Below are 24,060 nucleotides of genomic sequence, written 5' to 3' on the forward strand. Positions count from 1 at the left end.
GCTTCAGAGGAACAAAGCCAGTCTCCTCTCCCGCTGTCTTGAAAAACTCAGCAGTCTCCTAAAGCCTCTCTGACAGCAGCTGTGAAGTGCTTAACCTAAGCATCCAGAAATGCTGCCTTTCAACGCTCATCAATGCATCCAAGGGTGCGTGGCCACAAGTCTGAGACCATCTGACTCGTGTGAGCTCATGCACTTAGGGCTTTTAGAGGAAGAAGGAGGAAGTGTCCAGGGTCACTCCCAGAAAGTGCCCTTTTGTCTTCTCTCACTTGTCATGTGTGCCCTGTGGCTTCAGCTTGGAGGCTCGAGACTCCAGTACTCTGAGGCCACGATGCACCCTGAGCAAGGGGGCTGGGAAGAAATGCTCTTAAATCCGTGTAATGGGTATATGTGTGTGCACATATAATTTTATGCACTTGTCAATATTTTTGAAATATTTCACAGTTAAAAAATGGAACAATTTAAAGAAGCTTTTCTTTAGGGATCTGGCAATGAAGAGGAAAGCAGATAAATATTGTTGGTGAATGGAGGCAAGTCTTCAACTTAAAGAAGGTATGCTCAAGCAGAGAAGGGAGGGGGCTATCCAGTAGGTGTTGTCTGGCCAAGAGGAGCAGCATAATCCAGGGACAGGAGCATCCACAGAGATCTACGGCAGGTTGGGAAGTAAGGGTCAAACACAATGCAGACACATGAGGCTGCTTCTTCACCTTGGAGTGGAGGAGGTGTCCTGGCAGGCTGGCTCTGTGGCCCCTGCTCCAACCACTGCACCACACATCCTCATGTTCTAATTCAACACCACTTTTGTTATAAATGCTATATATAAACATGTGCATTGACGTGCTTGTGCAGAAAAATATGGTTACTAAAAATATAGAATTAGGGAAAACTTTCCTTTGGTTTTTCTTTTTGTGCACCTGAATTTTAAAAATTATTCTAGAGTAAACATGAATTGTGCTATAAAATGTGGGGGAAAAAACAGAGTCAGAAACTTTTAGTGAAAATGACTAATTTTGTGACACTTTCAAATGTTGCCATTTAATTTTTTAATCTATAAGAGAGAGATTGTCCTCTTATGGTTCATCTGCTTCGGAACCCAATTTATTTTGAGCCAGATGCAGGGGCCCTGCCTGAGACTGAGACCCTGATAGATAAGAGTTATACATAGGCTGAGCTGTATGTCCCAGTTCGCCTGGAAAAATAGTTTATGCTGGTAGTTCCAGAATAATTATTAATCGCAATCCTTTTTACTCTCAAAAGAGTCTCGGTTTGAATGATTGATTGTATGGTCACCCAGGTTATGAAGATTAGTGAATTCACACAACAAGGCTGCAGCATCCTCTGTGATTGGGCATTTCAATACAATTGTGGAAAACTGGAAGAACTTAACCCACTTAAGGAAAGAGAAAAAGGTGCTTTACAATTTTGAGACCCTAGAAATCTGTAAACAGAAACAGCATAATATTCTTAGGCCCTGCCGTTTCAGGTTTCTGTGACATTAACACCACCTCTTCCTAATGTTGATTGGATTAGCCCTTTCAGTAGCACCATTTGATCAAATCATGTAATGGGCATCGCGATGACAGGAAGTGGGCTGGGAGAAGGATTGACAAGAAGGAGAAATTTCCACATTTCCTATTAGGGTAAGTGCCAAGTGATGTTTTCAAATAATCTACTTAAAATATTTAAAGATTAAGTATTCTTATGTTAGAGTTCTTTTGAATACCCTCTGTGCAATTGTTTTAACAATACACATGCAAAATCATTTTGTAATTTGTAATCTGTGTTTAAATGTACCAAAACAGTCTATTAAGCTTTACAACTAAACTGGCTCACAATTCTATAACAACAAATTTGAACCTAAATTCCTTTGGATACTTCTTGGCATTCGTGACAGCTTAGACAATTCCTTATACCATAGCTAATGTCCATCAGCGATTAGCAAGAAACAGTAGACTATTCTCATTATATAGTGCCCGTCTTTGTCTCTCGTTACAGTTTTTGTTCTAAAGACTATTTTGTCTGATCTAAGTATCGCTACCTCCACTTTCTTTTCTTTGCCATTTGCATGGAATATCTTTTTCCATCCTTTCACTTTCAGTTTGTGAGTGTCTTTACATCTGAAGTGTGTCTCTTGTATGCAGTATATACATGGGTCTTGTTTTTTTAACCGATTGGCCACCCTATGGCATTTGATTGGAGCATTTAGTCCATTGACGTTTAAAGTAGCTATTGATAAATATGTATTTACTGCCATTTTGTTACTTTTTTTTTCTGGGTGTTTTAGTAGCTCTTCTATTCTCATCATTAAAAAAAACCTGGGTGAGAATAGGCTTCCATCTATATGACTAGACTCCTGTTTTCCTAAACAATCCCCAAAGTCTGAATCATAGAACTGTAGTATTTAAATCAAAGTCTCTGACATACCTGATTTCTTTCATCGTATTGAAGTCTGATGAGTAAGTCCAAACCCTCTTATTAGAAATCCCAGCAGTCTAGATCATTTTAATTCATAAATGCTGTGCAAAATTTTCTATGAAAACCATTACAGGCTAATGATGATATTGAAAATGGGTGTTTTCCCACAATATGACTCACTCAAATGAGTTTCTGTGATTAATTTCCCACTTTTGCATGTTTGTGGGGAAAGGCACAGGCATGCACTGCTCCTGCCTTTGTTACAATCCCTCTGGAAGGTGTTAATGACTCTCAAAAGCCTTAAAATGTGCTTCCTCTCCCACCCAATGAATCTACTTCTACAAACTTATAGAGAAATAATTGGGGATCTTTGCACAAAGGTACGTGCAGAGGTGGTTTATAATAGCAACAAATAAATAAAAACAAAATAAATAATTTTATTTATCTATCCCTAATAGTAGGAGATCGGATAAATATATTATTGCTAACCCATAATACTATGGAACCATTAAAAATTATGATGTAGATCTACATTTACAGACATGGACAGATGTTCATTATATGCAGGTAAATGAAATAAGCATATTACTAAACCGTGTGCACAGTTGTTGTTAAATGGTTAACATATATGGAGTGTTTATTTTGTGTGCCAGGCACTTTTCTAAGACTTCACCTGCACAATAACACGTAATCTGCGCCCCCTAAAAGGAGGCATTATTATTATTTCCATTTGATAGAGGGGGGAAGTTGAGGCACAGAGAGCTTAAGTCACTAACCTGTTTAGCCCTGCTAGAAAGTGGTAGAGGCAGGATTCAAACCCAGGCAGGTGGCTCTCTGGTCCCTGCTCATAACCACTGTGCAAGAGCTGCCTCATGTTTTTATTCAATACCAATGTCCATAGACACTAGGTATGTATGCAAGCACGCATTTATATGTTTTCCCAGGAAAACGTGGTTATCTCTGGATTGTGGAATTATGGGAGATTTTTCTTTTGTTTTTCTTTCTGTACACTTGAAATTTTAAAATCATTCTAGAATAAACATGTTCTACATGTGCAATAAAGTTTGAAAAAAAAGCATCAGAAACTTTGAACGAAAGTGGGTAATTTTGTGGCACTTTCAAATGTTGTTTCCAAAAATTTTTAACAAGCTATATGTACACATCTACACACACATTTAGTCGATAAAGGAGAAGTAAGAGGAATGTTTAGGTGATAGGTGGAACACAGACCCAGCTCATTAGCACAACTCTTTAGACATCTTATATTATTGTTTTATGCTGTTAGTTAATGTGTGTGCATTTGCTTTTCCAACTAAATTTTAAGTTCTTTGGCATTCACCAGAAGGCCTGCTGTGTACCTGCACATAGTGACTTACAGGTAAGATTTTGTTTAATTAATAAATGACACAATTATTTGTTAATGGAAACTGAATGGCTAAGATCTCCAGCAGAGCAGGAAGTTGTACTTAAGTTTAGAAGTCTCCCAGATCCACTTGCTAGAACTGCAAACTCTCCTGGGTTCCTTGGGGTGGGCTCAACTTCTGTTCCCCAAGGGGAGGAAATAAGGAAGACACGACCAGGTAGCAAATGGAATGGCCTAGCGTTTAAGTCAAGCTTCTGGGTGGGAGTTTGGCCCATGTTAATAAAAGAAAAATATATTCCCAGGGACTTTTTTTCCAGAATACATCTTTGCATACATGAACATAACTGTTCATGACAGTCATTTTAATGGTATCAATATCAATGTGCATCATCCAACTACTTACTCCTTATGAAATTTTCTTCATTCTCATCTGCAATACTTAGTAAAGCACCTCCTTGAATCTGGCATGAAGAATGTGCCTCATTCCAGGAGAGAGAGGAAAGCAGGTTGAATTGGTAGCAAATGTGTGAATTGGGATCCTTCTCCCAGACAGCATCACAACCCACCTCTGAGGATGCTGGAAATAAAATCCATTAAAACATTAATTATAACCTTATTTTATCTGTACAGCAATACATTTTTGCGGTGAATTTGAATGGAATGATTCCAACTTGCAACCTCTAAAACTTCAGTACCTTATCAATTCTTGATTAGGCCTTTATGATGAAATCTGCATTGTTATCCCATTGGCACTTTATGGTTAAACTCTTTGGAGATTTAAAAGAAATTCAAGAAATTATCAATAAAAAGGTTCTGATCCTTTCTGGGAAAATAATAGCAGCCATTTTTGAGAAGGCAATGAAGTGAAATATTTGGGAAATAACATCTGAGTTCTTTAAAAAGCAATCATTTAGAGTTTTATACTGAAAGCTGTGTGAATTTAAATGTTTATTTGAAATGGAATCTAATGTTGTTTCAAAAGGCTTTTTTCCCCTCAAATACAAAAATGCTAGATGGAATAAAAGGGATATGGTAGAAATATGAGTGTATAATGAACACAAGTTTTCAAATAAACACTGAGAACAGGAACACTGATATTTAGTTTAAGAAAGTTCTTTCAGCCAAAAGGAAGAGAAGTGAAATCCACTGGTAAAACATTGGCCAAGATTGCACAGTAAGCTTAAAAGTAAATTTAATAAACTATGACATGTGTATCTGAAATTTGAAGTTTATTGAAGTAACAGAAAATGAAGACCTAGTTTGGGTGCTTTGGTTAAAATTTTAAATCAAAACCCAAGATGAACTAAGCAGCCATAATATTTACCTGAAATCAGACTCAGCCAAGGAACTTCAGAATGTAGAAAATGTGCACCATGCTACAGCATGAGTATAACTGATGGACAGGCAATCTGCTAAAACCTAGAACAACTTTTCCCAAAGTGTGGGCCATGGTGTAATACAACTTCAAGAGCTTCTCAAGAAACTCTGGGATATAACGCATATATACCCTCCTCTGGAAAATTCATAACATCCATTAGCATATTAAAGGCCCTGAGAAGTTCTGAAGTAAAGCAACGGCTTAATTTTAACTCAGTAAACCTTGAACTTATTTGACAATGAAATCTTTTTTGTTTTGTTTTTCCCATAATACTTAGTTAGATGGTTCCCTTGGAAACGTGGAAAGTTTGTTTTCACGTCTGCTTGCCATGTGCTTTCCCCAGAACTGAGTTAGTTAACCAGAAGTTATTAAACCACATATAAATCTAAGGTTGACTATAGAGTTTCCTGACTGGCAAATATAGTGTAGAAGGATCCAAGATTGAAAGAGGGCAGATATAGGGCTGTTGTCACCACGTAAAACTGAAGGAAAGGAAGGGAAAGATAGGAGGAAATTATCAGTAATCACCTTGCCCTGGCAGCTGAAATTTCCCCATTGACACTGAGTCCTTTAAGATGGTCTTCGGTTAAAATGCTAGGCCATCCCTGAGATGGACAACACTAAGCATTATAAGACATCAGTTCAGCCCCGTTCATCCAGTGTGACAGCTGAGGCCATGAGGGAGGAGAGGGGAGTGTTCATAATTTCAGTGTGCATAGGAATCATTCAGCCGGCTTCTAGAAAAAGTGCAGATGCCTCGTTCTCGGTCTCAGAGATTCTGAATCAGTAGGTCTGAGGTGGGATTCAGAAACCTGGATGTTAAATATATTCCTGATTCTCAGCAGATGGTCCATGAAGCAAATACTGGGAAACACTGGTTTAAAAGAAGAAATTCTCAAGGAGGGTAGGTCTGAGTAGCCTTTGGCTACTAGAAGATAGTAGGACATTAGAAAGGGAGATACAGGGAGAGGATGTCTGGGAGTAGAGCACCTGCCTCTCATCTCCTGCTGCGAAGAAAGATCGGACGATAAGTCCTCATTAGAAGCTGCCAAGCCACAGCCACGCACATGATAAGAGAAGGTCTGGAGGACACTTCAGTTGATTTCATTTCCATTTTTGCCCAGAGTTGGTCCTGCCTGTTCAACTGGACATAGATCAAGCTATGCAAACACAGCCTTTTTAGTAACCTGCCTGAATTCTATGTATTAAACAGTTAAGATGAGAGACTTACAGTGATCCTGTCTGTGCTGCAAGTTATGTAGCCCAGTTTTGCTAAATTTTCCTTGGTTTTAGATTATCTGTGCCAATTCTCAAGGTTAATCAAAAGGAAACTCCAAATATTTGCAATATGCCCATATTCTCCTAACAAGTAAGTTCATTCATTATTGAAATTTGCTTTTAACTAAAATATAAGCATTTGTACTTCTATGCAGGCTGACCACAAGTCCTCTCTCTGCTTCTCTAGGTGGGCTGTGCGGCACTCCGTGGATCTTATTTGAAGGTTATACAGTGACGAATGGAATGAAAATGCTACCCTGGGCCCAGGTGCTGCGATGGGCTATCCTGATGGCACTTCAGGACAGAAGGCCTTATTCCTCCACTGCCAGCAGACACCTCTCAACGTTAAGCTTTCGTCAAGGATTGCCTTGGCTTAAGAGCACCCAATGTCACCTTCACTTCCCAAGGGCAGCTGGAAAACCATGACTAGTCAGTGCAGGGCTATAAGGCCCCTCCTCTCTACCCAAGTAGGGGAAATCCAGTTTGAGATCTCTCATAGGTCAGTCTAGGAGTTGCCAGGCCCGCATGACAATCCTGTGCAGTCTTGCCCTCTTCCCTTCCTTCCGTGTGTTTGATCCTGACAGCATTCCTCAGGAGACCTCCTGCATGTTCCTCTCTGCCTCAGAGACTGCTCCCTGGGAACCCACCTGGCACAGGTGCCCACCTTGGCCTGGGGTGTACGCATTTATTTACCATTAGTTCTCTTGCTGCTTCTTATATAATCTCTCTTTCCAAGCCACTGAAAACGCAACATTGAAGCCGGGGATGTCAGGTATGTTTAATTATTCTTAAAAATTTCTATTCTAAGGGCTAGAATCATATTGTCATATTTCTTTGCACCTTTGCTTGTCTTTATATTATCTCCTTGGTTGCTATAATATGAGCTCCTTAAGGGAAGCAACTGTGTGATATATCTTTGTATTCATATTATTTGATGAAAGATCTTTTGCATGAAGTTATAAATAGGTGATTTTCCCCTCCCAAAATACACCTCTCTTTTAATGAACTGAGGTATACTCATGTCAGCTCTGATTTTATTGTGGGTTATGAGTGAGATAAGCCATTCCTCTTCTCCATTAATGAGGCTTGTTTTTCTTCCCTAAGAATACGGCTTTGCCATTGTCCCAGCTGTGCTGTTTCTTGCCACTTTTTAAAACTGTTGAATTCTTTTTAAAAAGTGAATTCTTCCACTATTAGAGCAACTCCAAGCTGCAAATTTACCATTTTTCTCTCTCTTTGGTCTTTCATATACTCAGCAAATAGTTTGAATATTTGCTTCCTGCAAAGTGCTATGTTGGCAAATCTCAGGTAAAAGGGATGGCAGACCGAGTCAGGACTTCTTGCCATACACTCCCACTGCCTTACACGTTCCTTGGTAGCCCTGATCACAACGGAAATTAAATGATGCATTATGTGATTGCTATTTGATTGTTTCTCCTGATAAAATGTATCAGGAGAGCGGGTACCACATTCATCTTGTTCATGGTATTCTCCAAGCTTGCCCATCAGCATTTAACGGTTATTGGGTAGAAAAGAATGCTCTCAGAGGAGGCTGAGAAGTGATGGTCACAAAGGAAAGAGGAAAACTGATAGGTGTGGGCCACAGAAGCCCAAAGAAAGAGTTGGTGTCAATTTTGTTACATGTGGCTGAATCTTTGAATATGATGAAAACTGAGCGCATTAGTGACTTTATGGGGCTGCCTTCTCTGTGCCTGCACCCAACAGATGACCACTACCAAGAAAAGTCATTCTGATTAGTTCATTATCAGCTACCTCCATACTCTCTGGAAACATTGATAGTTTTCTCTAACAAGCTTGCTCTCCCAGCAGCCACAAAGCCCACTTCACATCTTTTCTATTGTGCAAACCTCTCACTCCTTCTTCCTCCTCTTCAGAGAGAAAGTCCACAGCCAGTGGACTAGTTTCTCCTCTTTCTCCCATTACCCAGCCTATCAACCTTCCCGGATCTGTACTATCCTCTCCCCCTTCCCTCCTACGGAGAAATTGTCTTTACATCTACAAAGGCCAGTCTGTCCATCTATGATCTGGACCCTACTTCGTTCTGTCTTCTCAGAGACCACTCATACTCCACCAGTTGCTTTGACTTTCCTGCATCTTCAACCGCTCTCTGTTAGATCATTTCTAGATACATTCAAAGATGGCCTAACATCTCTCATTCTTAAAAAGTATGAAACACACTTTTATATACAGACTATCTCCAATTCCTCATCTCTCATCTACTCTTTTAAAAAAGTAACAGTCTTATTGAGATATAATTATCATACCATATAACTCACCCATTTAAAGTATAGAATTCAGTGATTTTTGGTATATTCAAAGGATTGTAGCTTTAATCAGCTACTCAGACACCTGATAGCTTAGCTCTCTTTCTCCAACTCAGTTGAGTTCCTGACAACCAGGTCCTGTTCAGTCTATCTCCAAATTAGATCTTCAATATATCCATTTTTTACCAACCTCCTTGCTGCCGCCTAGCCCAAGTCACCACTATCTCTGGCCCAGACTATTGCTGGAGCCTTATAACTGATCTCGAGGATTTCCTTCTTGCTCCCTTCCAAGCCATTCACCATATGAAGCCACGGTGATCTTTAAAAAAAAATTTTTTTTTTTGAGGAAGATTATCCCTGAGCTAACTACTGGCAGCCTTCTTCTTTTTTGCTGAGGAAGCCTGGCCCTGAGCTAACATCATGCCCATCTTCCTCTACTTTATACGTGGGACGCCTACCACAGCATGGCGTACCAAGCAGTGCCATGTCCACACCCGGGATCCCAACCAGCGAATCCCGGGCCGCCGAGAAGCGGAACGTGAGAACTTAACCGCTGCGCCACTGGGCCGGCCCCATCTTAAAAAAAAAAATCTTAAAGCATAATCAGTCTTCTGCTTAAGACTCTTCTATGGATTTCTTTTACACTTGGAATTAGGTAAATCCTTACCTCTAGGACACTCTGAATTATCTTGCTTGCATGAGTTGGCCTCTGCCTACCTTTCCAGAGTGTCTTGTTCCTCTCTCCTTCACTCATGTGCTATTGCCACTCTGTATTTCCTAGACAGCAAAAACCTCTTTCCCTCCTCAAAGACTTCAGACATTTGGCCAGTGGTATGCTGGGGGTGTGTGGCAGGGCAGTCAACCTGGACAGGTGGGAGTATTTTATCATGGACCTTGTTTAGAATTGCCAGTTCATGTGCGTGGTCAGTCAAAAGCAGAATGACCTTTAGTTGGGTTTATTACTATTTTTTAGTTCTAGTCAAACAATAAACTCCTTTTATTGCCTATATGAGTGCTGACCACTCCTATGGCTTCTTCCTCTTGCCTCCTTGGTACACTGCTGTACCACTACAACTCTGGATGGACATCTCATCCCCCAACTTTCCATCTTAATAACACCCAGTCATCTCTTGGGCTAGAGTTGAAATGCAACTTCCTCAGTAAAACTTTCTTTGTCTCTCAAATTTACATTTGATTTCTCACTTAGAACACCATTTTTGTTTTTTTTAAAGTATCACCTATCAAAACTTGTAATTATAAATCAATTTGAGTGTTATACTTGAATGTGAACTTCATCAGGGCAGACACTATGACGTTCATCTTTCACATTCATCGTTATGATCCCAGCAGCCAGCAGAGTGCATGGCACATAGTAGGTGTTCAATGCATATTTGTGGAAATGACTAGTTTGTGGAAATAGAGGTCAGGCATGCACCATCATAGAACCAAGCAGTGACAGTGCACTGAGGAGTGAAAGCAAGATGCGAAGGGGTAGACAATTCTTTTGAGAAGTCTCTCTATGTAGGGGATGAGAGAGGCGCATTTTCAGGAGGCAGAAGTAAGGATGAGAAGTTGTATTATTTTTAAGGTGTTATTTTCAGACAAGCAGGTTTCACTGCTAATGAGAAGGATCCAGTAGAATGGTGTGCATTGGAATCACCGAGAAGGCTTGTTAAAACAGACAGCAGGGCTGTACTTCTAGGATTTCTGATATAGTTGTTTGGGTGTGGCTGATAATTTGAATTTCTAGCAAGCCCATGCTGATGCTGCTAGAATGGGGACCACACTTTGAGAACCACTGAGATAGAGGTTGGAGAAGGTTGAACAGGAGGCTCTAGAGTCCAGGTGGGGAGATTTGCCTTGGGTCGGAGGAGGAACACCATTGTACAGGATGGAAGGGAAAAAAGATGAGTCCAGATCTAGGTAGGCTTAAATGTTAGGGAGCAGGAAGTTGTCAAAACTTCCCCTCTGATGGATCCTGTTTTCATTATGAGGCAGGAATTGAGGTCATCTGGTGAGAATCAAGAAAGAGAATGGAGAGAAGGGATGGAAGTTAACGGAGAATATAGAGGTTGGCATGGTCCTTGAGGGGAGTGAGAAGGCATCATGACAAGAGAGATATAATAAAATTGCTGACCACTGTTGGAGGCTCTGGTGAGGTGGGCAGTCATACATCTATATTGGTACCAATCTGCTCTGCTGTATCATTCAAGTTACTGATAAAAATGGTATCAGCTGAATAAGGTTTAAGGGCAGTCAGATTGTTACAAAGGTTGATATCCTAAAAATATCTCAAACTAACTAAGCAAGACACACAACCAGGGTGACCGAGCATGGCCCAGAATTTCCTCTAACTAACCCAGAAAGATTCCTATATATTGGCCTTTTCCCTGAAGATCTATAGTGACAGATGTTTTATCGCATCCCTCACTGCCATCGTGTTTGTGTATGTGTTTTTTAGTACTAAATTTAAATTTTGCTCACTTACAATCAACTTTTTAAAAAAAGATAGCATCATTTTACATTGAGGTACTAAACAACTTCCACGTAAGAAAGATGAGATACAGAAGTACGAATCTATGCTTTATTCCACTTATTCCTCTCTGTCCTATCCATTTGTTGACCCCGTGGAAAGAGCTATCAGCTTGCTCATATTTCAGTCTCCGACATATCATTTTGTGCTATGTTGGCCACCAGGAACCAAAAGTAACAAGAAAGGAAGAAAACTGGAACTGTAATTTCGCACTGCACAAATAAAAATGCTCTCTGCTGGTTGTGGTAAAGGTCAGGAGAGCTGGAATGTGGCAGGCTGTCAAGCGGAGGAGGCTTCCAAGCCGTAGGAAGCTGAACAAACAGATAGTCTGGGGAGTGCAAAGCCCCGAGTACCTCTAAACCCAGGCTTCCACCTGGGAAACCATAATTGGTGAAAAGTGACAGAGGATGGGGACAGGGCTCTTTGCAGGACCTCAAGGAGAATACTGTAGTTTTAAAAAATGTCCCTAAGATTGGGGCCATGTGAAATACATGTTAATTTTATTAGTATTGATTTATTTATTTTTAATAGTGACATCTATTAGAGACGGAAATGGAAAGAGAAGATGCAAATAACATGATATTTGATTCAAGAATCTAAGGAGTGTAGGGATTACGTGCACATACACCTATATATGTACATTCAGATTCAGATGGAGAAGGCTGATAATCTGACAGTTATTAAAGGATGAGAATACTTTCATGCTGATTGGTCAAAAGCTCCTGTCCTGAGCTCTTTGAGTGCCCCTTGTTGCCCCAGTCTCCTCTGCACCTCCCCTTGCCCTTCCTCACATTCTAGCAGCTAAGGGGTTAATACCAGCAGTGGGACTCCAGGACTCCTAACACCCACGTTAAGGTCTCCACCTGGATTGGTCAATAGCCCACATCATATTGGTTGTTAAATGTCTTAATATCATCCCTGTATTTAGATGCATAGAATTATCTGCATATTATTAATTGTCTGATGAAGAATTACCTGCAACAGGATCACCTGGGCCATTTGTCAAAAATGCAGATGCTTGGGCCTCACACACTGGACCTGCTGTATCTCTGGGAGAAGGGCCAGGATATGCATTTTTAACTCTCCCCCAAGTAATTCTAGAGCATCATATCAAATACACTCTGCATTTTCTGCTATAGAACAAATCTGTCTGTCCTGTGTTTCATCTAGATGCCAAGTCCTTGAAGGGAGGGTCCTAAGTCCTCCCACACTTGGTATTCACTACTATACCTAGCTTAACGCTGTTGACAGACAATAAAGAGGAAGGATCTTTGATTCAGAAGTGCATGTTAAAAGGATAAGTTAGGTTTGATGATGATATGATGATGATGATGATGATGACAGCTAATCCTGGTGAGTGTTTATTATTTACCAAGTACTCTAATAAGTGCCTTAGGTGTATCATCTAATTGCATCCTCTCAATAACCTTAATAGATACTGTTATTATCTCCATTTTACGGTGAGGAAACTGATACTCAAGATCTCATCATTGAGAAGAAGTAGAACTCCAATCTTGGTCTGTCTAATTTCAAAGCCTATATTCTTTTTTATTCACTGAGCCATAGTGGCTCTTAGATTAGAAAACAATTGTACAATAACTTATAAATCAGATTCTTTGGAGTTAATCTCTTCAATTTGCTTTTGTTTCACATTTATTTGTTGTATTTTATTATATATGTGGAGGGAAGGTAGGCGTGGAGGATGAGGAGATTGCAAAAGCTAGGCTCACTGACTCTCAGGAACCAAGGTGAAGGAGAATGAATATAGAAAGTAGAAGGTATATATAAATATCCCCCCGTACTTAGGAACCATTGGAAACCTTTTAGCTCAATAAAAATTAAATAAAATAATAAACTACTAACTGAAAAAAAAAAGTTAGAACTTTGCAGCTGTCACTGGACCTTGAAAATCAAGTTAAGAAGACAAAAAGACTTTAAGGTTATACCTAAAAATTGAGTACTAAGGAAAAGGAATAAAGATGAGAACTCATTGTCGAGAAATAATGAGGGCAACTGTGATTTTAGAAAGACCATCAAGGGGCCAGCTGATGCCTGGACTTGCCAGTGGGCAAGACAAGCAGCCTGGATGTGGAGAAATTAAGGCAGCTCATAAGAGGAAGTGGACTGAAAGGGTAACTGAGCTTTACATGCATTCAGGTTTGTTTTGAAGTATTCTGCCTGGAAACTGGGATTAATGAGATCACAGACTATTATGATCTGATTCCAGTTAAAGCGTCCTTATGCAACGAGCTTAGAGAAGAATGGCTAATTAACATCTTTTGAATGTAAGGAAAAAAAGGAATACACATCAGGATTGTTTTTTCAAGGCAAAAACAAACATAAAATCAAAATCTGGATAAACAGAATCAGAGTGCTTATTCAGACTTCAATATGTCAATCCCAGTGCTTTTCTTTAGATACAGATAGCTTTCTAATCATCCTTGATTCATTCATGACATACGGGGAAGACTAGATTTTATTCTTACTGGGATCTGGGCAAAATCCCCACTTCTTGTCTCTTTCATATCGGCTCGTCGTGGCGCACCACAGTAAGTTGTCTTCCCGCCCTTCCTGGGTGCATTCATGATGCCACTGATGGTTATACAGGAAGGGAAACATGCACGGTGTCCCGTGGGCGTTCCCTTTGATTGTATACAAATCTAGGAGAAAGAAAGGACAAAGTCTAGTAAGTATTACGTCAGCTTTATTTTTGGAAACTGTCATATAGGAAATGCATTGTTTTATTGACTGAAAACCTACAACAGGCCAGGCCCTCACTCCATCACAGGGAATCCTCAGGAACTCACTGTCTAGAGTATGTACAAGTTCAAGGCTGAGTGCTGGCATCAGAGCACATGCTGATAAACTGTTTATATCCTTATCTACTTGTTTGTTCACTATGGTGCATGGCTACAGTAGCATACATATTTGTGAATGGATGCAAAAGAAAATTAAATGGGGATTTTACATTAAAATATCTTCTAATCCCCAAATACACCAGCCATCAGCATCTGAACCTCAAGAGTTTTATAGGCATTTATTAATGTATTCATTCAACAGATATCTATTGAGCGTTTAATATGCCCAGCACTGGGGATGTAAGAGGGAACAAACCAGCAAACGTTCCCTTTCACAGGGAGCTCCCATTCTAGTGGGAAGCGACAAAGAGAAAACAAATATGCAAGTAAACGTATAATTTCAGGTAGTGATAAGTACCATGACGAAAGACAAAGCAGGGCAAGAAGACAGAATGACTGTGAGTGTGTGTGTGTGTGTGGTGGGGGGGGGCACTATTTTAGATAGGGTGGTTAGGGATGGCCTCTCTGAATAAGAACTCGGTCAAGTGACGGGGCACGTCTTTAGAAAGTTGTTCTGGCAGAAGGAACAGTGAATACGAGGGACCTGCAACAGGAGCGTGTGCGGGGTTAATGAGGAAGAGCAAAGAGATGCGATGAGGGGTGGAATCAGGGAAGTGCTCTGATCAGATTTCCATTTTTAAAGACTCACTCAGGATGCTGTGTGGTGAACAGAACCTACAAGTGGAGAGGGTGAAGTGGGATGACTAGCTGGGGAGCCCCGCAGCTGCCTAGGAGAGAGATGACTGTGTCGAGGTGGTCTGCTGGCTGCTTTCTCAGAGTGTTTCAATAATCGGTCATCCTCGGCCTTAAGCAGGAAACAACAACAACTTTTCATGACTGAACTGGGGCTTTCTATTGTGAGAGGATGAGGGCCACCCTCAACTAAGTCAATAGGTCCTGGAGCAAAAGGGCGGGCTGTGGAGATTCCCACTCCTTTCCCACAATTGGCAGGGGCTGGACTGAGCTCACGTCTCAGCCCCAGAGGTTAGATAGTCTAGGACACATCCCCTTGTTTCAACCCCCTGCCTTCACTCAGTCTTCCCCTGCAGGCATTGTGAGTGTGGGTATAGGGCTGAAAGTTTAGCATTAAGAAAAATTAATTCCTTAGGAAGGTAGATTATTCAGAGAGCTGGTTTGTAGCACTTGCTTTATTGTAGTGAGTCCTGAAAATGGCTTGGCTTTCTTTTTAATTATTTCTTGTAGGTACCAGAGAAAGTCTTGCCTTAGATCTTAGGGGTTCCTTGCTCTGCTCCCTAGGACTGGTATAGAATCTTAGAAAGATATGCTCTTATGAAGGCAAACTTCTATAGAGCACCATGAGAGCAGGGACCACATCTGTCTTGTTGGTCTTTGCACATCAAATGCCCAGCACTGTGCCTGAGAAACAGTCAGTGCCCAATAAATGTGTGATAGATGAATGGACGGACAAAGAAAAGAAGGGAGCCACAAAACAAAACCTTGAGAAAAAGTTTGAGGTTTCAGAATTTAACTGTGCTGCTTTCTTTCATTGTTTTTTTTTTTTCTGTTTAAAAATGCCAAATATTACAGATGATGGAAAACAAATGCCTCGCAACAACATGGCCATCACATCGATGCCAGCCAGGCACTAGGAGGTATGGCGGTGCCCTGCAGACACGCTCCACACTCGGGGCTGAGTTTTTACGATAAGAGAAATGGTTCTTATATTCATCCTGACAAGTCTTTAACTTCAAAGATCTTTTCCTTCCACCTTTGTTTTCTCTCCCCTTCTTGTCCTCCTGCTCTTTCTTTTCCTTTCCATTGATTCCCAAAGTTATTTAAGTGTTTTCTCTCCTAATATCTTTACATCCTGAGAAGTTCTGCTTCTTTTTTTTTTTAAAGATTTTATTTTTTTCCTTTTTCTCCCCAAAGCCCCCTGGTACATAGTTGTATACGCTTCATTGTGGGTCCTTCTAGTTGTGGCATGTGGGATGCTGCCTCAATGTGGTTTGATGAGCAGTGCCATGTCCGCGCCCACGATTTGAACCAACGAAACACTGGGCCGCCTGCAGCGGAGCGCGAGAACTTAACCCTCGGCCATGGGGCCAGCCCTGAAGTTCTGCTTCTTTAGCAGAATTTAGCAAGTTCATTTCTGGACTCCAGTAACTCCTTTACAATAGGCAAGTGAGCAACTAAAAAGGATTTAGCAGAAGTCCCCTGAGGTTCCAGGTGTGTGTACCTCTTTCATATAATATATTTTACAAATCTTTACTTATGGGCAAACTTTCTAAATACATTATTTCACGAATACTTTGGTTTAAATTATTTTTTTACCTTTGTGCAGATATTCACAAATGCCTCCACTGTCTGACATGTAGGAAATCCACCTATGAAGATACTTCCAAGAGGCCACGAGCGTGTTGTCAGGGTTCACTTGGACCATGTACTGGAGCGGGCCGGTGATCATCTTCCTGTTACAGTGCCACTTCAAGGAAACAAGGGTGGAGTCACACTCATATAAGCTCAGTGGCTGCTCTGGATTAGATAAATTCAGGCCCAGGCAGCCGCTGCCCCCTATGTTAAAGAGGCGGTGGTTGGAAACCCATTTCCACAGCATGTGCTTGCTCAGCGGCTTACAGTTCTCCAGGGTCAGAAGAGACTTGCCTGCTTGAATGCATTTCTCGAGGCCCTCACTTTGGATAACAAATATTCCTTTATCTGAAACAGCAAAATAGAAGATATGGTATGGAATTTTCATGTATAATTAGTTAATGTCAGGAGGATCCCAGTATGCAGGTCTAAGCTGTGATATGTCAGAATAAACAGCCCCCCCTTTTTTTTTTTGGTGAGGAAGATTGTCCCTGAGCTAATATCTGTTGCAAATCTTCCTCTTTCTGCTTGAAGAAGATTGTCCCTGAGCTAACATCTCTACCAATCTTCCTCTATTTTATATGTGAGACGACAGGCCACCACAGCATGGCTTGATGAGCGGTGCGTAGGTCTGCAGAGCACGCAAACTTAACCACTATGCCACCTGGCTGGCCTCTCAACAGCCATTTTGAATAGATCTGGTGTTGATGGGTGGGTCCGCCAGAAGGGCTTTATTTGCACAAAACAGAAGCATAAGTGGGCTTCTTGGAGCTATTGGGAGACCTCTGATCTAAGACTCCGTGGCCCAACAGTGACAGGGGCTGTCTGTCAATCCACTAGGGAATGGTACTGACAGAAGAGGGGCTCACCACAACTGGATAGAGAGCAGGGATTGGTCATAATATTCAGGGCTAGAGGGGAGGGACATTGGGTGCCCAGAGGTATGGTGACACTTTGGTTTTCTTCAGACAAATGCCTGAACATTAAGAACATGGCAGCTGAATCAAGAGGCACTGGAAAAAAAAAATTTATACCATCCAATTCCTGTAGAAAACGCAAAGGATAGAAGTGAAGTGCTGCCTTGAGTCTTGATACAAGAAGTGATGCTGGTGAGAAAAAAATGCTTCTACCTGTCCACTACCTGACTTTACCTCCAGCTGCTGGCCTGGAAGGCGCCTATCATACCACAGTTACGAACTTGACATCCCACAGGTTTTTTGAAGGTGGAAATCATGCCTAACTTCTTGAGTCTAAGCACAGAGTGTACTGAGCACATTGTAGAAGTTCAGTGAATGCTTGCTGCTGATTAAACACGCCGGCTGCCTCTGCTTGGGCCTGTGGTTGCTGAGGCTGCTCGGCTCAGAACGTCTGGTCAGTCCAAGAGCTCTTTTGTTCTCCCATTAGCTAGGCTCTCCTCTTATATTTTACTTCCTGTCCATTCTTCAAAAATCCAAAGGGACATTTTCTCATTCCTTTAAAATGGCTGCAGTTTAGGGCAAGTTGCCTTATGTGGCAGGGGCATAGCAGGAATAGGCAGAGACCTAGAGATTCGGAACAGGGCAGAACGAGCCTCCTCAATATTGGCGCATGGGAACAATGCTTCCTTTTGGTAAAAGTTCTTTTTTTTCCCCCTCGAAAGTTACTCAGGCCGAGAAGAACTGATTTACAGTAACCAAAATCACTTAAGACACTGTTAAAAACAGATTGTCAACGTATTAATGAAAGCTATACTTCATTTAATAATTGATAACCTTACTTGTAACCATATATTTGAGGAGTTGAATTAGTTGTCAGAAAATTGCTTTGATCACCATGCATCAGAGCAAAAGAGATGGGAGGGTGTGTTGTGGGGAGGAGAGAATGAATAGTTTAAGGGAGATTTCATTTAGGTCAGGAAATTTATTTTCCTAATGAAGCCCATGTCTATATGGTTATTAGTAATAGTCATTCAAGATCAAATCTACCTCTTGCCAATGCAACATGGACTGTGATAATTAACCTCCTCTCCCACTCTCACCTTTTCACGCCTGGGTAAAATGGTAACCTTAATTTCTGTTGTAATCTACTAATTACTTTCCAGTTAGACCAGAGTTTCATTAATTTTTCACTAAAGGATAATTATTTTATCATAATTGTTCTGTAGTTTTGCTTCTATCTAATATGTTCGAATATATCCAACTCTGCAATTTACCAGCTGCACCTCAGCCGCTGGGCCTCAGTTTACACATTAAGATAGGTGAGTAGACCATCTGGCTAATGGTTGAGAGCTCTGGAATCAGGCAGACCTGCCACAGATCAGCTTTGTAACTTTGGGCAAATTTCTTGACCTCTGTGAGTCTCACCTTTCCTCTTTAAACTGGGAATATGTATGATACTGACCTCATAGGGATGTTGAGTATTCCTTTAAATAACCCATGCAAAGCACACTACACTACACCTTGGCATGGGAAGACCTCAGTAAATGTGAGTTGTTGTTATTATTGTTATTATCCCTCTGGTTTTCTGATTCTTGGTCTGTAGTTCCAGCTGTACAACTTGTTGGATACCTGTAGAGTGCTAATTTGAGCACACCTCACAGACTTCTCTCAAAAACTCATTTTTACTTTAGCTTCTGCAGCACACAGAAGCTTTTTAGTCTTAACCAATTGTGAAATACCATGCTACCACCTTTTATGGAGGAAAAATACTCTTCAAACAACCAGATAACACAATCATTGTCTTGTTTGTTCAAATATGTGTGTAATTATGAATTAAGATTCATCTGTTCATCTTCCACACTATCTACCTGTACAGTCTATACTGTAGCTCTCTTATAAGAAATGTACAGATGGGTGAATGGGTGGTCTGTGAGTAAGTGGACACAAAAATTATATGTCACTAAAATTTGGGGTGCATAAATAATGTTTTTAAACATCCAAATTATTAAGTGTTAAGAAAAAGGAGTGGTAGAATCAGAACTTCTTTGGTCACACCAGTGATCATAAAAACACTTTTCCAAAGCAGAAGATATTAGACAAACAATCTCATGCTGCTCAGTTGTGAGGTGCTATTAGATTTCCATGCCCAGCTGCCTTAAGAATGCAGCTTTGGAAAACTTCTTCAGAATGTGTCATAAACAAGTAGCTCTGGCTTACCAATAACAATAAACATGCCAACTCCAAACTATACTTTGTTATACTCAGCTGAAAAATGGCCCAATCCCATTTTCCCATTAAGCTATAATAGAATGTGGTCCTAGCACCATTGATCTCCAAAAATCACTGAAGAGAAAACAATTGTTTTCAAATAGACTATGAGGAGACCCAATAGGTATCAATATTCTGATTATTATTATACGCAGATGAGCTGTCTGTAACAAAAACATAATGTGAAAATAAGCCACCAATCCTTAGTGTCAGTAGGCAGATTTCAAAAGGGATGAAAATCAAATGTAGGAAGAATCGAGATTGATTATATGTGTCAAGGACATCAGTTCTGCTTGAACACTGATTAAGTGATTAATGAAGTACCGCCAGAATTATTAAATCTCTTTGCAGTAAAATGTTATTATACTTCCCTTCATAATTATAAGTTTAGGAGGAGAAAAAGATTGATTGACTAGAAGTAACTTATAAGCTAATTTTCATCATTTTTTTTTAAAGTAAAATTCATGGAAGACAGTGGCTTTACTTTCTTCTTCTGAGTTGCTTTTAGGAGAAGACCATTTTAGACCCATCCTTTGGCCCCATAGGAGAACTTATATTTTCTAAGGAATGGGAGAAGAATGCTTCCTTGGTTAAGTGTTGAATTAAGTTTAGGGTAGTCCTTTCATGACTGCCTGCAGAATACGACTTCATTCATTCAACAAGCATTCACTGGGGGATGACTATGTGGTAGGCACTGCGTAGGGTGCTAGAGATAGAGAGAGGAATTATTTGCTTACATACATGTCCCTTAAAACTATATCTATTTGTTGTGGAATCACAGGAATTCTCCTAGTTAATGAAAAGAAGGGAGTTTCATTAGTTCCAAAGAAAACACTATAAGTGCACTCAACATAAGCCCTTAAAGACAAGTGATGAAAAATAATAAAAAAGAACATAGATCGGAATTGAAAACACTCAACTGGATCCTTAACTGATGTCATGTGTGAGGTGGACATGACTTCTCAGTGTCATCAGAGCTTTCTGCGTGGAGAGTGTGTGTTCTCACGTACTTGCCCACTTCCCATGGAGGAGACAGCACAGCACTGGAAGGAATATGGACGTGGCAGAGGAGACTAACTTTACCCATTAACCCAGAATCACGAACTTCAGAGCTGGATGGGTCTGTAAAGCTCATTTAATTGAATTGTTCTTTTACATTTTTTTCCAAATCCATTTTGTCTTAGAAGTTTCATACCCGTATGCTCAGAGAGAACCATATAGGTCCAGGTCTAGCTTTATTTACATAAGTTCATTTATAAACTAGAAAGAAGAAAATGAACTGCTATAGTTTGTTGCCAAAGAATTTGGAATAGGAGACTTGAAATTTCAAGCAAACATTTATCGAGTGCCTAATATGGTATGTGTTAGGAAGGCTGCAGATAGAAGGAGATATATGTCACAGTGTTTGCCCTCGAGGACCTGATGTTCTCCCTGGAGTAAATCATGAAATGCACAGAAAGAATATAACTTAATGCCAGAATATATTCTGATATAAGAGGTTTAAGCCCAATGGGGTGGAAGCCCAGGGTAGAAGGGGTCAGTTTGGCCTAGAAGATCCGAGAAATCAACCTCTTTCTCTCATTCTGTCTTGTACGTGCGTGCACACACACACACATAAACACACACATACACACACACACATTTTCATTCAGCAAACATTATTAGGGATCTACTATTTGTCACACATGGAGGTACACTGGTAAACTAGACCAGCACGAATGCCAGTCCATCTTCGTCACAGAGAGAGAGTTCAGGATAGCGGAGGAGGTCCACAGATGGAGAGGTGAAGAGTTGATTAAGCAGCATTCTGGACAGAGAGAATGTCACCAAAGCTCAGATAGGATAAAAATAATCAGGATGACAAGAGCCTGGCTACATAAAAGAGTTTGGTGGTTGTAGAATATGAAGTTGAAAAGAGGCAGTCGGGGGTCATTTTACGAAGAACTTGAATTTTATCCAAAAGTTTGCATATTATTCTTCAGATAAAACAGAGCTTTCGGAACAAGAGAAGGCATGATTGAGGCTGTGGGGTAGAAGATGAATTGGGATGGCAAATCATTCAACCAAAACATTTATCGAGCACTTAGTGCATGCCGAGCATTGTGTTAAGAGCTAGAATATAGGTGTGAAGGCAAATGTCCCCGTTGCTGCCTCGGAAGAGTCCTTAGTTAGCTGGGATGAGACAGTCCATGTGTGGAATGCAGACCAGTCTGGAGACGATCGCTACAATCTGGCAAGGGAGCCAGAATGTGTCATTCCAACTGGTGGTGATGAGAAAGGAAAGGAGGGAATGGTTAGTGCCTAGAGAGAGAATTCAAAGGGGGAAGAAATGACAGGATTTGGTGATTGATAGAATGTAGGATTCTGGAAAAAGTGGTTGCAACGACTTGTTTTCTGGCTTCAGGTATTTGCTTGGCTGTCAGATGCCTGCCAATTCCTACAATGCCAGGAGGTTGGAGTTCAAAGCCTGGGGCTACTCCTAGAGTTTGATCTGTCTGTTTGAACAGTGCCAACTGGGAGTACCTATAGCAAGTTTCTCTTGAGGTCTCTCACTTCATGTTCATCACGCCTTCTGATCACCTCCACCTGCCTTTTGGTGTCCCCTTCTGCCTTAAACAACTCTTCTCTTAGAATTGGCTGAAGGGTTGAAGTGTTAAGTCAATAAGATAAGGTTTGAAGTGTTAAGCAAGGGTAATTTTTTTTTCAACAAAAAACACTTGAAACAAACAGTAAAACAACAATTCCTAAAGAAATACTCTTTTTATAGTGGATTTTAGGCCAGCTGGCTCTTATGCTTCCTGGTATTCAAGAAATTACACCATGGTGGTGGCCAGCTAATCCAATACACACATACAGTCAGCCTCTGTGCTACTCCATGTTAAGGGAACTGGAAGGAAAAGTTCAAATGCACGGTTCACGTCAAGTGCAATATTTAAGACAAGCTATTAGGAAACCGCAGCTTTCCAACTGCAATCCAATTTCAATCTCCTACCCTTTTCCCCAGGGATTAAACCTCTTCCACTCCATCCACCCACACAGCTGGTGCTGGGTTCACGCACTTCCTGCCCTGTATCATCCCTTGAATCTGTCAAGTTCCTTGCTGTTCTGACAGTATTTCAGTCTCAGCATGGAAGGGGTCTGGGAGGTAGCTGGGGCGGGCATCTCTGTCCCACAACCAAGCTAAAGGTGAGCAGCTTCTCTCTTGAAATGTATTGACATAGTCTAGATACACATATTTGGATTTGTCCCGTCCAGTGAATAAAAGATTCAGATCTGATTGTCTTCCTTACTTAGATTAGTCTGTAGCAGGAAGGGATGTTGTTAAGTGGCTGAATCAAGTCCCATTCATGGCTGAACGATGCAGAAAATCTGGACTCTTAAAATGACTTTCCGAACCAATAAGCAAGGAATTTTGGATGCTTGAAGCATGTGGATTGTGCTTGAAAGAACAGACTCACAGAACAATGTGAGAAGTGTGTCCCCCATTCCTGGCCCTCTCTGTATGAATCTTTGTATTTTATCCCAGATCATCTGAGATTCAGTGCTTGACTCTTGACAATCTGGCAGCACCTATAAAGTCTGTGGCTTCCTATCAATTGCCTTCTACTAATCAACTAAAAAGTTAAGTACATTTAAAAATATCTCCTCATCCTGTCTCAGAACTTCCTTCTCTTTCCCTGACCTCACACTCTCCTTGACTTTGAGCCTTCTTTATTCTCCTGCAGCTTCTGAACCTGGATAATCACCACCTCCACAGGTCCCTGGGACCCCTCTTGTTAAATCTTTTTACGTGTTCTCGTCTCCTTTCTCTCTAATCTCCCCAAATCTTCGCTCCAAGTTCCATGAGGCATACTAAACTCTTTCTCACATGCGGGAAAAATGAAACCCAGCTTAATCGGCTCCACCAGGCTCCAGTTTTGTGAGGATTCCAACTGCCTGTTACCAACCCCTGTGTGAAGCGGGTTAACCTTTTCAGACCGTCCTTTGCGCTCCCTGCCATTCTCCTTCCCTGCCCTGTCCCTCCCTCTCCGTCTTGCTCATTTAGCAGGAGCTTGCAGAAAATCTTATTACCTCTTCTGAAGTTCTTTGCTCTATCTCGGGATCTTACCAAAGAATTTTTAAATGGAGTTGAAAACATTTTTCTTCCTTTTAGCTCTTGGTCTATTCCTCCATCATTTTCTCTTTATTTAACTCAAAAGTATCTAACAGCTATTTTGCTTCCAATAATGTCACAATAGTGACTTTCCATAATGAGCTATCCATCTTAACTGCTCTGAGAATACACTCATTTAAAAAATTACATTTTCTTAAGTGGCAGGTAGAAATTAAAGCAGAAACAGAACCAACTTTCAATGTTAGTATATTGTTAGACCATATATTACAGTCATGTGTCGCTTAACCACAAGGGTACATTTTGAGAAATGCACCGTTAGGGGATTT

At 40.8% G+C, this 24,060-nt stretch overlaps 1 protein-coding gene across 2 annotated transcripts in view; it reads right to left on the minus strand.

The window, feature by feature from the left end:
- PLA2R1 (phospholipase A2 receptor 1) overlaps positions 1–24,060 on the minus strand; it is a 105,528-nt gene that overhangs the window by 70,021 nt on the left and 11,447 nt on the right. For both annotated transcript variants that reach the window (XM_046658995.1, XM_046658994.1), the window contains exons 2-4: positions 16,400–16,783; positions 13,736–13,909; positions 4,179–4,352 (exon numbers count right to left, since the gene is read on the minus strand). In XM_046658995.1, coding sequence (XP_046514951.1) covers positions 4,179–4,352; positions 13,736–13,909; positions 16,400–16,783 — 732 coding nt within the window. The remainder of the gene's footprint in view (positions 1–4,178; positions 4,353–13,735; positions 13,910–16,399; positions 16,784–24,060) is intronic.

The sequence above is a fragment of the Equus quagga genome, chromosome 4 (assembly GCF_021613505.1).
Source record: "Equus quagga isolate Etosha38 chromosome 4, UCLA_HA_Equagga_1.0, whole genome shotgun sequence".
Taxonomy (NCBI): Eukaryota; Metazoa; Chordata; class Mammalia; order Perissodactyla; family Equidae; genus Equus; species Equus quagga.